Raw genomic sequence first — 16898 nt, forward strand, 5'->3', positions numbered from 1 at the left:
GGAATCATTGAACGTACCTAGTGCCTTACTTAATATTATTGTAAATAATGTTCTATGCCTTGCTTTAAAATTAGGGTACAACTCAGAATATAACTCTTTGAAGTTAAAACATGTAACATGTTTTTTTTAAAATAAATAAATAAAATTAGGGTAGGGGAAGGGAAAATGGGGAAGGAAAGTCTTCGCTATTAAGGTTCAAGTAACCAATCAACTCAGTTACTAAGATTTTCATATGTATAACATGTTTCCTACGGGTCGAACATATCAATTTGACATTGAATTTATACATTTATGTAAAAATTATTAAAATTTCAACACATATTAAATTTCAAATCCATAGATTCAAAAGTGCAATAGATTCAAGGGAGTATATGTCTAATTAAATAGTTCAAAGTCGAGAATTGGCGTTCTTCTCTTCATCTTCTTGTCAAACAGCAAAATCAGCAATTGCAATGTCATTTATCTTAGGCTCTATGGATCCTGATAAAAGTTACTCTTCGTTTCAATTTATTTGTCCTACTTTACTTTTTTAATTTGTTTTTGAAAAGAATGTCTATTTCCTCTTATGACAACACTTTAATTTCAACTTTTCATGTGACATGTTTAAAACAACAAAATTAAGAAATATTTTGGTACATTTAACATATCTATAATTTGATTAATGATCACAAAATTCATTTTTTTTTACTTTTTAAAATTTCATGTCAAATCAAAATTAAATATAACAAACAATCTGAAACACAGGGAATATACATACGTAACTTCTATTGAAATGAACTAAAGGGGTCGTTTGGTAGAGTGTATTAACAAAAATATGCATGCAATAACTTGGTGTATTAGTAGTACCTTGTTTGGTACACTTTTTTATTCTATGTAACTAGCGCTTGCATTAGTTATACACACACGCTATAAGGTGTGTATAACTAATACTATGAATTTCTAGGTATTAGTAATATCAGGGGGATTTAATGCATGCATTAGCATAGTTAAAGACCTAATTGCCCTTCAAAATCTCTTTTACATCTTTTCCACCATATTTGTTGAGGGCATCTTAGTAAATAAATATTTTTTAAAAAAATTGCAATGCATGTGATTATTAACACACCAAACTAAATAATGCATAAGAAATATCTCTTCATAATTAATGTAAGTATAACTAATACAAACATTACTAATGCAAGTGTTATTAATACACTATATTTAGCATTATTCTTATACACCCCAAACGACCCTAGTGATTGCGTGTTTTAATTTGGATCTCCATGACCATAACTATGAGCTAGGACGCCTACGAGTATATATGTCACCTGAAAAGTTGGAATTCATATATATATATTTTTTTTAAAAAAATATTTTTCTAAATGAATTAAAAAGAAAATAACAAAAATAAAATTGCAACCGACGGAGTAAGGAAACAGAAATAAGTACATTATTAAGATGAAATTTATTTATCTGTTGGCAAGGTACAAATAAGTAGACCAATGACAAGCAGACAATTTTTTAGCATGTTCCTAATGAGGCGGCATGACAGCTAAATATTTTAAACCAGTAAATTTCCCTAAATTCAGCAGAATAATTTGTAATGTTTTTCTTTTTTCTTTTTTCAAATGATTAATTAAAAGATGAAGCTGGAAGAATTAAATAAATCAATGTTGAGATTGCTGCACATATAGTGTGTTAGAAAATTATGAAAAATAAAAATTAGATTGAGTTATGTCAATGACATTATTTCTAATGTTAGCTAATTTTCCACTTATATATAGACTAAGTGCCTGAAAACAACTTATATGTTAAAACAAAATAACTTGGGACAGGCTAACTTATTTTTTTTTTTTTGGCTTATAAGCTAAGTCAAATAGATTTAATTATTTTTTGGGGCTTATTATAAATACAAAATAATTTTAAATTGACCAATCAAACACTCAAAAATGCTGAAAATGACTTTATAGAGTAGTACTCTCTTTATGCCACTTTATAATAATTCATCATTCATCATATTGGATAATGCTATAAGCTTACTTAATCCCATTACCTTAGAGTACCTTATAATACTCTCCTTATGCTACTTTATATGTTACTCTTTTTTAGTTTAATAATAACAATACTCATAATAATAATAATAATAATCATTGTAACTTGTTAGATGTTCAAAGCTTAATTATTAACTGATTTACATTCTATCAAAACAATATTTCAATGATTGTTTTAATAGCTTTTCTTTCACTACTATTACTACAAACTATTCAGATACTTATTTTAATTTTTTTCTAATTAACAAATCTCTAATACAATGAAATTGTTATTACACTAGACAATATATCTTAATTAACAAATCTCTAATACATTGACTTAAGATTTTGTGTTAGATTATTAAAATAATTCACGTGATATATGACTCTGTTAAAATATACACGTGTCAATAGCTCTCCTCTCAGTAATCAGTACTCTTCTAATTGGATTTTTGATCAAAATGACGTGGGTTGAAGGGTAAATTTATAATAGGACCAATATGAGTTGTGGTGTAATGACGAAACTATTTCACCCTTAAACAGAGGTCTTGGATTTGAGTCCTGTTTTAAAAAGAATTCTGTTGAGAGTGTCGCCTTCAAATGGGCCCTGCAGTGCTCGATCCGAATTTAGCTGGAACTCTACGGACTCCGGACACCGGTGGAAACCAAAAAAATAATAAGAAATCACAAAACTTATACCAAAATTCTTTAATTATATGTTCTTCAAAATGCATTCTTTAAATTATTTTGATGCAAAGCTATAAAGTTATTCTTTTAAGACTGATTCAATATCTCTTTTCATGGACAAATAAAAATAATTGATTTAAAAAAAATTGAGTTTAAAATAGTATATAAGACCATCATAAATAAATAAATTAAATTAAAAAGAAAAATATACAGGAACAAGAAAAAAAATAGAGCAAACATGTAGGTTGTTTACTAATTATGGAGAGAAAGAAACTTAACCCTATTTGCTCACTCATTTTAACAACACAAACTAAAATCCAAAAAAAAATGAATTTTTTATATATGATAATTAAAAATGATATCTTATATTTAATTAAATATCATTTTAAGTCTTTTTAATATTAGAAAAAATATTTTTTATATTGACATAGAAGTGTATTAAATCTTTTTTTTTCTTCATTATCAACCTTTTATTTCAATATCTCAAGGTATAATTTATTTTAATTCTTTAGAAATTTTTTTCTTATAACAACTAGAAAATTATTGCTATATGTATTACAACGTTACAATTGACATTTAAAAAATTTAATTAATTTCTTATATGCCATGAATTAGGAATGTAGTAAATTTTCTTTTTAAATTTATAAGTGTTTAGTTAATTAATGACGATAAACTTTATCTGATATTTTAAAACTTTGAATTAAACTATTTAAAATTTATTATATACCAATATAATTTCTGAAAACAATAACGTATGGTATTGCAATATATGACCAACACTTGTTAACTTGAAAGAACATTTTTCCAATTATATAATAAAATATTGATTCTTTGGATGCGGAATTATAAACTATAAATACTAATAAATAACTAGCTAATAAAAGTAATATTTTAGCGTGCTTTTAACTATTGAGGCCTGAACATATGCTTTAGTGGCCTTACTCTCGAGCTACCTATCATGTAACTCACACTCAATAAATATTTCAAATTTCAAAAAAATTGAAAAAGATGCGTTTTCTGCAATGATTTGATCTTAGATGGTCTTCTTTTACATGAAGAATCATAGACAACAACACAACTTCAGACAAATTACCACGTCACCCTCTGTTTATAGAGTCTTCCCATAAATATTAAAAACTTCATTTATTCTTCATTTTATCTCTTTCATTTACATTGTTATAATAAAAAAGTTTCACTCAAAATCTCACTAAAAAAACGTTTGATGCGCACACAAACAAAACTTTTACAACATTATTTGATAAGTGAAAATCAGTTTTATCCAAAATATTTATGAATTAATTAATTGAATATATTTTTTAATAAAAATGCATCATCTTCAATATAACATATTTTTAAAAGAGCACATATATGAAAATGTGAATATTGTCTCATAAATGTTGGGGGAGGAAGCATTACAACTAAAGTTTGATATGATAATAAATAATAAAAATAAATTGGACACGAGAATTTTACGTGGAAACCCCTCAAATAAATAGAGGGGAAAAACCATGGGGTAGAAGAATCTTACTATGATAATATGAGAGTACACTGCTCTCAAATACAAGGAGAAAACAACAATTAACACTTCTTTCTTGTAACAACAATTAACACTTCTCTCTTGTAAAAGGAACAACTCATTAAAGAGGACACCCAAGACTACAATATTTATCTTGGTGTATAACTCTCTTTGTGTTCTTACTCTTTTGGATTGTATTTTTTTGTAGATAATCTAAATGAGGGTAAGAGGCTCTCTATAGGAAACTAGAAACGCGTAAAATCCGCGTATTGCACCTCTCTTTTTGATTACGCGTTCAATACGTGTTTGTTCCCTTTTGACTATACGTTCAAAACGCGTTTTGTTTCCTTATTGACTACGCGTTCAAAACGCGTGACTATCTTGCATTCTCCGACTTAAAAATTTAATTGAGAATCAATCAAGTCCTCACGCCATCCTTTCTACCCAATTACTACAATGTTACATTTCTGCTAGGCCAACAGAAGATTGAAACTATATAAACTTGTTACTGTTGATCGGCTTCGTAAACATATCTGCTAGGTTGTTATTAGTGTGAATTTTCTGAATATCCACACTACCTTCTTCCACCTTCTCACGAACAAAGTGATACTGAACTCGTATGTGCTTTGTCCTTGAATGAAATGTCGGATTCTTTGCAAGATGAAAGCGCTCTGACTGTCACAAAATAAAGCAACCTTCTCTTGTTTGTGCCTGACCTCCTCTAGTAATATCTGCATTCATATTGTCTCTTTGCTAGCTTGTGTAGATGCTACATATTCTGCTTTCATCGTAGATGTAGCCACGATAGATTGCAGTTTTGAAACCCAGCTTACAGCTCCTCCAACAAGAGTAAACACATAACCTGTGATGGACTTGCTTTTATCAAGGTCACCTGTATAATCTGAATCAACATAACCTTTAACAGTAAAGTCTGATCCTCCATAATGGATTGTAACATCTGAGGTACCCTTGACATATCTCATGATCCTCTTAACAGTATTCCAATGCTCTCTACTAGGATTAGCCATGTATCGACTAACCACTTCCACTGCTTGTGCAATATCAGGTCTTGTACATATCATGACGAACATTAAACTTCCTAATGCTAATGCATACGGTACTCGAGACATCACCATCCTCTCTGCTTCATTGCTAGAACTCATTCTTGAGGATAACTTGAAATTAATAGAAAGTGGGGTAGAAATTGACTTACAGTCTTGCATCTTGAAGCGTCGCAAGATTTAGTTCTTTTGAGAAAGCCAAATGTTCCTATTATTTCTGTCTCGGTGAATTTGCATCCCTAAAATCTTGTTTGCTAGTCCCAAGTCCTTCATTTCAAACTCCTTAGCCAACTGTGCCTCTAAATTTGTGAGACGATCTTTGTTTGGGGCATGCTACCAACATGTCATCAACATACAACAATAAAATAACAAAATCATCATCACCAAATCTCTTGTAATAAACACAAGGATCTAAACTATGTCTGTTGTATCCAAGGCTTATAATGAAGGAATCAAATCTCTTATACCAATATCTCGACGCCTGTTTGCAACTGTATAGAGATTTGTTCAACCTGCAAACCAAGTTCTCTTTTCCCTATTCTTCAAAACCTTCTGGTTGGAGCATGTAAATTTCTTCTTCAAGCTCTTCATGAAGAAATGCAGTTTTGACATTTAACTGTTCCAAGTACATGTCAAATGTAGCACACATCGCCAGGACCACTCAAAATTGTTGTGAGTCAAACCACCGGAGAAAATATCTCATTGAAGTCTATACTTTCTTTTTGAGCAAATTTTTTCACCACCAATCTTGCACGATACTTCTCCACTTGATCGTTACCATTGCATTTGATTTTGTAGACCCATTTATTTTCAATGGCCTTCCTTTCTTATGGTAATTGAACAAGATCCCATGTTTTATTTTTATGAAGAGCTTTAATTTCTTCTCGCATTGCTGCCATCCACAAAGATGATTCTTGGCCTTTTATAGCCTCGTGAAAAGTTGAAGGCTCTCCATCCCCTGTTAATAGACAACATGCAATATTGCCCTCCATAGAATAATCTAAGTGCCAAGCTGGTTATCTTCTCTTCCTAGTTGACCATCGAACTTGTGGAGTTTCGATCTCAGCTTGCTCTTGTTCTTCGTGCTTTGGTGTTGCTTCAGAAGAAATTGGAACTTTTTCTATTTCTTCAATTTCAACTGTAGTAGTCTTTGATTTTTCTTTCAAAGTGCTACTTTTTTTTGCTTGTATCTTATTTTCAACAAATATAACATCCCTGCTGATTACCATCCTGCGGGCAGTAGGATCCCACAAGTAATATCCCTTGATTCCATTACCATACCCTAAGAAAATGCATTTTCTGGATTTCGGATCCAACTTTGATTTTTCTTAGGTGTTGTACATAACATAAGTAGGACTTCCAAATATATGTAAGCGAGAATAATCAGCTGGTTTTCCTGTCCACATCTCTATTGGTGTTTTCAGATCAATTGCGGTTGATGGTGACCGATTGATCACATAACAAGCGGTTTTGACTACTTCTGTCCAGAATGGTTTTTCCAACTCTATAGTGCCAACATAGCTCTTGTCCGTTATTAAGGTTCTGTTCATTCTCTCTACTACTCCATTTTGTTGTGGAGTATATGCCATCATGAACTGCATTTTAATACCTTCTTGTTTACAAAAGTTAACAAATTCATCACCAGTGTATTCTCCTTCATTATTTGTCCTTAAACATTTGATCTTTTTCTCAGATTCAAGTTTCACCCGCATTTTGAACTCTTTAAAAATCAAAACAACATCTGTCTTTCTTTTGATTGGATACATCAAACTTTTCCTAGAGTAATTATCGATAAATAACACAAAATATTTTGCTCCTCCTAGGGACTCTATCGGTGCTTGCTAGACATCAGAGTGGACCAGATCTAATATTTTCTTGCTTTTAACAGAGAAACTGCTAAACTTCAGTCTATGTTGCTTACTGGTAACACAATGCTCACAAAAGGGTAGTGAAATCATCGTTGATTCTTCAAATGAACTTGCTGATGCGGTTGATGCTTCTCCTTCTTGGTGTGTTTCACCTTTAAGCACATATAGATTTGCAGTAAGTTTTTCTGCTTTCATCACTACAAATGCTCTTTTTGATATTTTCATGACTCCACCATGAGTCTTATATAAACATCTATTATCATCTAATTGTCCCAAAGACAATAGATTCTTCCTCAAGTCTTTTACATGTCGTACCTCTTGGATGGTGCGTACCGTGCCATCATACATCTTTATTTTGATGGACCCAATAGCAATAACATCCAAAGCATGATCATCTCACATGAACACAGACCCTTATGAGATAATATTATATTGATAGAACCATTTTTCTCCGAAAAGTCATGTGCCATGTACCTCCTGTATTCATGATCCAGACATCAGTAAAATATTTTTTCTTCCTTCATTATTTGATATTGCTTTACTACATAAAATATCGTCATCATCCGAGGTATTTGAAATATTCCCTTGAGCATTTGATGACTCAGGGTGTTCACTTTTCTTCTTGAACCGACAATCTTTCTTGAAGTGCCCTTTCTTGCTACAGTTGTAACACTTGATATTCTTCTTACTTCTTGATTGAGATATACCATGATTGTGACTCCTACTGGGGGCATGTTCTGTTGGTTTTCCTCTCACCATCATCAAAGCTTCAGCTTGCTACAAACTTGTTTGTCGGTCTTTCTTATTTTTGCACTGATTTTCTTCTTTTAAGACAACGGCTGCAATTTCATTGAAAACTAAACTATTCATATTGTTTGTTAGGTTGATGATGAGTTGATCATACGAGTCAGACAAACTTTGAAGTAGAAGCTCCGCACATTCAGTTCCCTCTATTTTGCAATCCATTATAAGTTGCGAGAACAGAGTATTCAAAGTATTGATATGTTCAGTAACCGACATGGACTCTGCCATTCGAAGAGTATACAATCTTTTTTTTAAGAAGATTTTATTGTATAGAGATTTGGCCTCATACAATCCCGTAAGAGTATCCCATATTTTCTTCGCCGTCTATTTTTCAGCCACACTAGATAACACTTGATCAGCTAGTGCCAAGTGTAGATCAGCAACTGCGTTGCTGTTTATGTCGTTCCACATGCTGTCATCAGTAAAGTTTGTGGGTCTGCCTTCAATTGCATCTAACCAATTGTCTTTTCTCAATATCGCTCTTATTTTCATTTTCCACAATGAGAAATTAGTCCCATTAAATTTTTCAACATCAAACTTTGTTGTACTCGACATTGTTGTTTGCTTCACACCCTTCTAGATTGTTTTTGAATATTTTTGCGAATAATCGTGACAAACTTTATCCTCACCGAATTTTACTATTCACGTGAATAGTACTTTTCATCAAATTTTATTATTCACGAAAATTTACTATTCATAAATAGTACCTTCGCATAAAACAGACAGAATAACCGAGGGTTCTGATACCAATGTTGGAGAGGAAGCACTACAACGAAAGTTTGATATGATAATAAATAATAAAAATAAATTGGACACGAGAATTTTACGTGGAAACCCCTCAAATAAATAGAGGGGAAAAACCACGGAGTAGAAGGATCTTATTATGATAATATGAGAGTACACTACTCTCAAATACAAGGAAAAACAATAATTAACACTTCTCTCTTGTAAAAGGAACAACTCACTAAAGAGGACGCTCAAGACTACAATATTTATCTTGGTGAATAACTCTCTTTGTGTTGTTACTCTTTTGGATTGTATTTTTTTGTGGATAATCTAAATGAGGGTAAGAGACCCTCTATTTATAGAAAACTAGAAATGCGTAAAATCCGCGTATTGCACCTCTCTTTTTGACTATGCGTTCAAAATGCGTATTGCACCTCTCTTTTTGACTATGCATTCGTTTTATTCCCTTTTTGACTACGCGCTCAAAGCGTGTTTTGTAGTATTTGATTATTTTGCAATAAAAATAGAGATTACTTTTAATAACATAATATACTTTACCCTTTTATATCCTATTCCTAAAATAATTTAATTCATATTTATCTCTCCCCTAAGTTAAACTTATACTTTCAAAGAAGAAAAAATTCCTTTCGTTTACAAAGCTGAGAATTTCTAGGAGTATCACTAAATATTAGCAAAAAAAATAATATTGAAAGGATTTAGTCCTATGAGAATTTGTAGGAGTATCACTAAATATTAGCAAAAAAAATATTGAAAGGATTTAGTCCTATGAGAATTTGTAGGAGTATCACTAAATATTAGCAAAAAAAAATATTGAAAGGATTTAGTACTCTATGAGAATTTGTAGGAGTATCTCTAAATATTAGCAAAAATATTGAAATGGTTTATTCCATTAATTTAGGACTGATAATTGGGTGAATGTTTGTTATAGAATTTGAACATTCTTTTGGATACATTATATTATGAATAATTTTTAATTTTATAAAAGTTTTACTAACTAATATAAATATTAACATATTTAAATTTAAAAAGGAAAAAAAAAAGCAATGCAATCGTACTTGAAAATAAATCTTTCAAAACATATATATGATATCAATCCTTTTGAAATCATGTATATTATTAGAAAATATGTCTCTATCTATTTTTTTTCTAGTACAAGATATAATTCTAAATTTTATTTTCAGTTTCCTAAAAAGAAATTTTGCAACTATGTCAAATAATTTGTTGTAATAGTACAGCATTGTTCTAGAAAAAAAATGCAAATTATTGCATAATTATTGATTATACTATTTCAGATCTTACGACATTTATTACTGTACATCTAAATTTATTTGACTTCGAGTGTCCTTGTAGGACAATTTGATTACAATATATCTAAATTTATCTAAATTATAGTACAGATCACCAACCATTTTTATTTAGACGTCAAATTTACATACTAAAAATGCTTTGTAGCTCATGCATTTTCATCATTTTGAATTTTGATCTTGACATTTCTCACAAAATCTATGTATTGAATTTATCACATATAAAGAAATGTATCGATTATCTAACAAAATTTCAAAATGAAATGTTGAATTCTGTTAATTTTTTGATATATATATATATATATTCAGTAAATGTTTTTGACTCAGAAAATAAATATTTGGACTATTGGTGGTATTTTTTCCCTATTAAATATAGGTAAAACTTTTTGTAATATATGCAAATAGTTAAAATAATGAGTAGAGGACAAATCACCGACGCAAGTGGACCAATACACAGAACTACGTGTCTTGTATAACGAGCTTTTGTGTATCTAAGCCTAAGATGGTGACTCTTCTCTCTCTCACACACAAATTCCTGTGAAAGAGATAGGACACAAAATTTAATCATCTCACAAAAAAAATGTATTTGGTATATAGTACGACATTACATAAATTAATATGCACAGCTAATATTTACTAGTGTCATTTAAGAAAAAAAAATTACAAAAAACCATTGTATTAATGAAACATAACTAATCACCTGCATTTTCTCCGCGGTTGCTAATAAATTCTGTTTCTATTACAATGCCCCCAATGCACACTTTGTTAAAAACCTACTGTATTTTCTCAAATATAGTAGGTCAGATCTATAACAAATATATCTGAAATGCCACATAAAATCATTCCTAAATAACAACCTTGCCGACATTATTGGATACTCTTCTATCAACAGTCTTCACTTCACTCCCCCCCATTTATAATTTGGTAAAAAAAAATTCTCTACATAATTTGTTCTTCTTCTTCTAGGTTCTGCATTTTGTTTATTTGAGTGAAAAAAATGTCCATGAAGGATAAAGATTCAGAAAAAATCATCTGGGATCAAATGAGAAGCACTTCGATTCTTACCTTGCCAAAATTCATGGCATGGCTAATACTCTTCACATCAGCCATTTATGTTATCACTACTCATAAGTTCCTTTCCTCCTCGACATCTTGTAACGACATTTTCATCACCCGTAGCAATATTATTTTGCCTATTCACTCAAAAACCAACATTTCAACTTCTTCAAATGCTTCAATTGTTGATCATAAAACACGATTTTTACAAGAAAAAGGAGTGGAAAAAACTGGATTAGAGCATGTAGTTTTTGGAATTGCAGCTTCATCTAAGCTTTGGGACAAAAGGAAAGAGTATATTAAGCTATGGTGGAAGCCTGAGAAGAAAATGAGAGGTATTGTTTGGTTGGATAATTCCGTGAAAATGGAGAAAAATGAAAGTAAATCACTACCTGAATTAAGAATTTCAGGGGATGCTTCCCATTTTGTATATAATAACAAGCAGGGGCATCGATCTGCTATTCGAATTTCGAGGATTATATCGGAGACATTGAGATTAGGGAAGGAAAATGTGAGGTGGTTTGTGATGGGCGATGATGATACTGTTTTCTTGACGGATAATTTGTTGAGAATTTTGAATAAGTATGATCATGATCAGTATTATTATATTGGGAGTTTGAGTGAGAGTCATTTGCAGAATATTTATTTTTCTTATAGTATGGCTTATGGTGGTGGTGGTTTTGCTATTAGTTATCCTTTAGCTAAAGCTATTGATAAAATGCAAGATAGGTGTATTCAAAGGTACCCAGGACTTTATGGTTCTGATGATAGAATGCAGGCTTGTATGGCTGAATTGGGTGTCCCGCTTACGAAAGAAGTCGGTTTTCATCAGGTTAGTTTGCTCTCTTCCTTGCATAATGATGGGTTAAATTTTGTGTGCTAAAAAGGGTACTAATCGAGCTAAAACATTTTAAAAATTGCGCTTTTTTTTTTATGTGAGCTCACACCAAAAATGAAAACAGAGGACTCTGTTTGATTTCAGATTTGAGCTAATTGGTTTCTTCTTGAAATGATGGTTGTTAGAATATGTCGTTTCTTTTTTGATGTATTCAGGGTGGAATTGTACCATAAATAGAAAAATTGTAGCAGGAATTTGAAATGTTGAAAATATTGGGGGTTGAATTTAGAATGTTGTACGTTGAATCTTTTGATTGTTTTTTTATCAAAGGGTGATTGTGGATTGTAATAATTTATACTACAAGATTTGAAGAAGTTTCTTGTTTCAAGTATTAAAGAATTTTACATTCAATCTGACTATGATTTGTTCTTGGTGAATGGAAATTCAGTATGATGTGTACGGGAACTTATTCGGGCTACTAGCTTCACATCCCGTAACACCATTAGTGTCGTTACACCATCTTGATGTGGTGGAGCCAATCTTTCCCAATGTCACTCAACTGCAGGCTTTAAAGCATCTCACAGTACCAATGAAGCTCGATTCGGCTGGTATTATGCAACAATCCATTTGCTATGACAAAGTTAACAGTTGGACTATTTCAGTGTCATGGGGATTTGCAGTTCAAATATTTCGTGGAGTTCTCTCTCCACGTGAAATAGAAATGCCATCGAGGACCTTCTTGAATTGGTACAGAAGAGCGGATTATACTGCTTACGCTTTTAACACAAGGCCTGTTATGCGTAACCCGTGTCAAAAGTCTTTCGTATTTTACATGTCAAGCGCTAAAATGGATTCTTACAGCAACCAAACTCTGACTCAGTATACTCGTCATCGAGTTCCTCATCCACTATGCAGATGGAAAATGGCAAATCCTGCTAATATTGAGAGAATTCAGGTTTATAAGAAGCCTGACCCCCATCTATGGGATAGGGTAAGTCCCTCCTTATCGTGCATTTACAATAATTTTGCATATACATAACCTATTCTATTGATGATATCTTAATTTAGTTGAGGGAAAAGGGTAAATTCTTGTAAAAGGTCGAAATCTATGGATATATTATCCTGATTTTCGAAAAATGTATCTTGTTAGCTAACTGAACAAAACCAATAGGAGCATTGTTGAGGCATAATTGGCATATGAAAAAAAGTTATATCCTTTCTTTTATGGCATAATACATAGACATACATTCAAACTTGACCTCTGAGTATGCGACACATCAACTCATCTCCAGCGTGTCAGTTGAACCCTCTAGACATCTCCAAAAATTTGTGTGACATGTCTGCGTCGGGTGTCCAAAAGACTGAGTGAAACGAGTTGGAGTGATTAATTGTTAGTTGTGACCATGCCTTATATTTAGAGGGCACTTGATTTCTACATGTAATGACTTTGTGTATTACTTACTGATGGACAGTCTCCAAGGAGGAATTGCTGCAGAGTGTTAAGCTCAAAGAAGAAAAGCATGGTGGTGGATGTAGGTGTCTGTAGGGAAGATGAAGTCAGTGAAGTATGATGATGAATAATTTATGAGCCCACCCAATTAATTGTCACCTGTATTTCTTCATTTATTGAATATAATCTAAGGAAAATTTTCCAAGAAAATTTTCTTATATCTTCTAAGTTCCACTTAATGTCCCCAGGGTAAAGGTGTGAGATAATGTAGCATAGTTTTTATGTAACTTTTTAATAATATTAATTCATTTCTTGGTACCAAAAAGTCTTGTTTTTCTTCTAATTCTCTTGCTTAATTTTCCTTTCCTCCTAGTTTCTGCCTCAGTGTTTTCTTGATTAAGTTAATGTGAATGAGTGAATCTACTACAAATTGAAGAATATGACGTTTATTTTATAGTGGCCCCAAGGAGGTAACTTAGTGAGTTAGAATCATGAGTTTTTGGGGTGTGTCGGTGTGAAGGAATATATATATATACATGGAAAATATTTTAAGAAAATAAGTAAATTTTTTCCTTATTTTGTTGTGTTCGTTAGAAAGTAAAAAAACTTTGAATAAAGGTGGGAGTAGGGATGTGGGTTGGTACGAGTACAATTGAATTTATGACTTTTGATGTGAAATATAAATTTATGTGTAAAAAATTTAAAATTGTAGTAAATACTCCATTTGTTTATGGCACACTTGTAATTTAGAGAGTCAACCTGAGTTTTTCTTTGACTAGAATTTTTTATGTCTTTCACATATTTCAAGCTATTGATATTATGATTTATGGAACTTTTTATGTAGTTTCCATATTAATATAAATTTATTTTAAAAAACTTAAAGCTTTTGTGTCCAAATTCACTATCAAAGTTTAGAAGTTTGAATCTCGAAATTTCATGTGTCACATTAATTGAAATAAAGAGTGTAGTAAATATGAATCATAACTTTATAAATATCATGACTTCAATGCTAAGAACTTTAAGATTGAATCCATGTAGTTCAAATTATGTATTCTTCTCTGGCTATGGGAGTGGGGGTAAAAATGAGGTGCATTGGAGAGCACGAAAACAATTAATATGGAATGTCACTTGTGGAACTTGTTATTCCTAATTATATTCCACTAGGAAAGTCATATTCCTCATTTTTTAAGAAACTTGTTTCTTAGAGAAAATATTTTCTAAGAATTTTAACCAACGGAACATGGGAAAGTTGGTAAAATATTTACCTTCATCCAAACACATCCATAGGTTCAAATTCCAGCGAAAACAACCAAGATTTTCAAAAGAAAAAAAAGTAACGGAGGAAGAAAAAATTGTTTTAGTGGAAGATAATAAATAGTACCTCGTAAAATTAATTAAGATGCATGAAGATTGCTCTGAATACTTAATAAGAAAACAATTATATTGGTGTATGGGTTAAAATTGGAATCTAGAAGACATTACTTAGGTAACAAGAATTAATATAACGTAGGCCACGACATATCATCATCTAGCATGACATAATTGAAAAGATGTGTTATTTAGTACTCCAAGTGCTTAGTCTTTTCTTAGTTATATATTTCCACAAACATAATAAAGATGTTTAATTGAGTATTTGAGTAGAGTGAAAGGGAACTATGAAACATATTTTATGTATACTCACTATTAGAAAATAAAGAATTAGTGATAGATAAAATTTTATTATAGTAAAAATATTAGGTTAATATCATTTAGTTATAAATAAGTGACATTATAAAAAAAATTAATTAACAAAGAGCATTTTAGTGATAGATTAACTAAACTTATCAATAAATTTTATTGCTAATTTCATATTTTCTTCTACCGATTCATTTCTACCAAACTTTCCGGAAAGGTAATTTTTTTCACATGCGTGGACTTTATTGTTAGACCTTATAATCCCAACAAATCATGGTTTTGTCAATGTTGGTCCCTACTCCCTAAACGTATCTTGAGATGATCACTTTCCTTTTATTTTTCACTCTTTTAGTTATTTATGCGGGATATAATAGGAAAATACCTAAATATGCCGCTGAATTGAAGGAAACAATTCAAATATATCACTCGTTAATAATCGATCTTGATATGCACCAATTATTATCATTTTGGACCATGTATATCTCGATCACTAACAGAATCCCACGTTATCTAATTCATATCTTGTCATATGACATTATTTAAAACTTTTATTACTTATCAATCTCCTTCCCCTCTCACTTCTTTTTAGGTGAGTTATTTCGTTAAGTTTAGTAACATATTTGAGTCCTTTTTTTCCCTTCAAATTAACACCACATTACAACTTTCAATCACTGTAGCACCTCAAATTCCACCATGAACACATAAACACGCTCTTAATTTACACACTTATAATTTAGATATCGAAATTTTGTGGGACTCTACAAGATGAATTCAATTTCAATTAAAATTTTTGGAGGCTATTCCAACCTAAATCTTAGTCCATGCTTATATAAAAGGTACTATATTTCCTTAAAAAACATCTCGGATATCTCATAAACCTTGAAGATATTCATAAAAATCATATCAAGATGTGGTCGAACTCCTCTCGACAATCAAATACTTCAAGAAGATCCACAAATTCCTTTTATGGAGATCAGATAAATCTCAAAAAGATCCAAATCATCCTAGTTCGAGAAATACGCTACTAACAACACTCGAATCATAAATAAAAAATCCAAAAAAAAGAATCAAGAGAACAAACAAATTTGTACCTATATTATTTATCCATATATTTCTTCATATCTTGTTTGTCATTGCAATTTGTTTTTCATTACTTAAAAATTTGTTCCAAACACATGCCCAAATACGTCTGAGTGTCAACTGTCAATCCATCTCCTTAGCTACCCATGTCATAATACAAACGCCACTTCTAGTGGCATATATGGAGCATATAGTTTAGTGCAATATTGTAGTTTCTGCTGTTTGATTAGCAAAAGGCATGACGCATAAACCTTTTTTTAAAAATAAATAAATTTAGATTCAGCTAAGATTTATGTTTTTTCAACTTTAGGTATACATGAAAAAACACTTACACTTAAAATATAAAATAAAATAAATAGACATGCACCGCAGGGGCGGAGCCACCTATTTTTTAGCGGTTCATTCAAATTTTCTTCAATAAAAAATTATACTATTTATACATGATAAAAATAATTTTTATGTATATATAATAGATATCGAACTCCTTTCAAAAAATTCATGTGTCTATTTTAAATTTTTAAATTAAAATTCTGACTCCGCTATTGCATACTTTGACATTTCATTTGGATGAGAATTGGTGAATGGATTGTGTCGATAAAAATAAAGTTGTGGGGACACTGTCCATCTCCCTCACCCATTTATGATTTTTTTCATTTAGTTGTTGGGCAATGTAACTACTCTGCTTACTACTCTACTAAATCACACTAATGGGTTCCTGCAGCTTCCAGAGGGTCCCCATATCTATCTGTTTTTACTTCTTTTTTTCAATTCTACTGTTTTTGGGCAAATTATTGCAGTTATCAC

General features: G+C 31.2%; 1 protein-coding gene across 1 annotated transcript; it reads left to right on the forward strand.

The window, feature by feature from the left end:
- The first annotated feature begins 10737 nt into the window (after positions 1-10737).
- On the forward strand, positions 10738-13659 carry LOC129875030 (uncharacterized). Its single transcript, XM_055950490.1, has 3 exons — positions 10738-11884; positions 12339-12881; positions 13363-13659. The coding sequence occupies exons 1-3, from the start codon at positions 10994-10996 to the stop codon at positions 13459-13461; spliced, it is 1533 nt and encodes a 510-aa protein (XP_055806465.1). The 5' UTR covers positions 10738-10993; the 3' UTR covers positions 13462-13659.
- Positions 13660-16898: the final 3239 nt, after the last annotated feature.

The sequence above is a fragment of the Solanum dulcamara genome, chromosome 1 (assembly GCF_947179165.1).
Source record: "Solanum dulcamara chromosome 1, daSolDulc1.2, whole genome shotgun sequence".
NCBI lineage: Eukaryota > Viridiplantae > Streptophyta > Magnoliopsida > Solanales > Solanaceae > Solanum > Solanum dulcamara.

Bases quoted from the DNA above. Each gene is read 5' to 3' on its own strand.
- LOC129875030 (XM_055950490.1), top strand. From the start codon at position 10,994: ATGTCCATGAAGGATAAAGATTCAGAAAAAATCATCTGGGATCAAATG. The intron at 11,885-12,338 runs GTTAGTTTGCTC...ATGGAAATTCAG, and splicing joins AAGAAGTCGGTTTTCATCAG to TATGATGTGTACGGGAACTT. The intron at 12,882-13,362 runs GTAAGTCCCTCC...ACTGATGGACAG, and splicing joins ACCCCCATCTATGGGATAGG to TCTCCAAGGAGGAATTGCTG.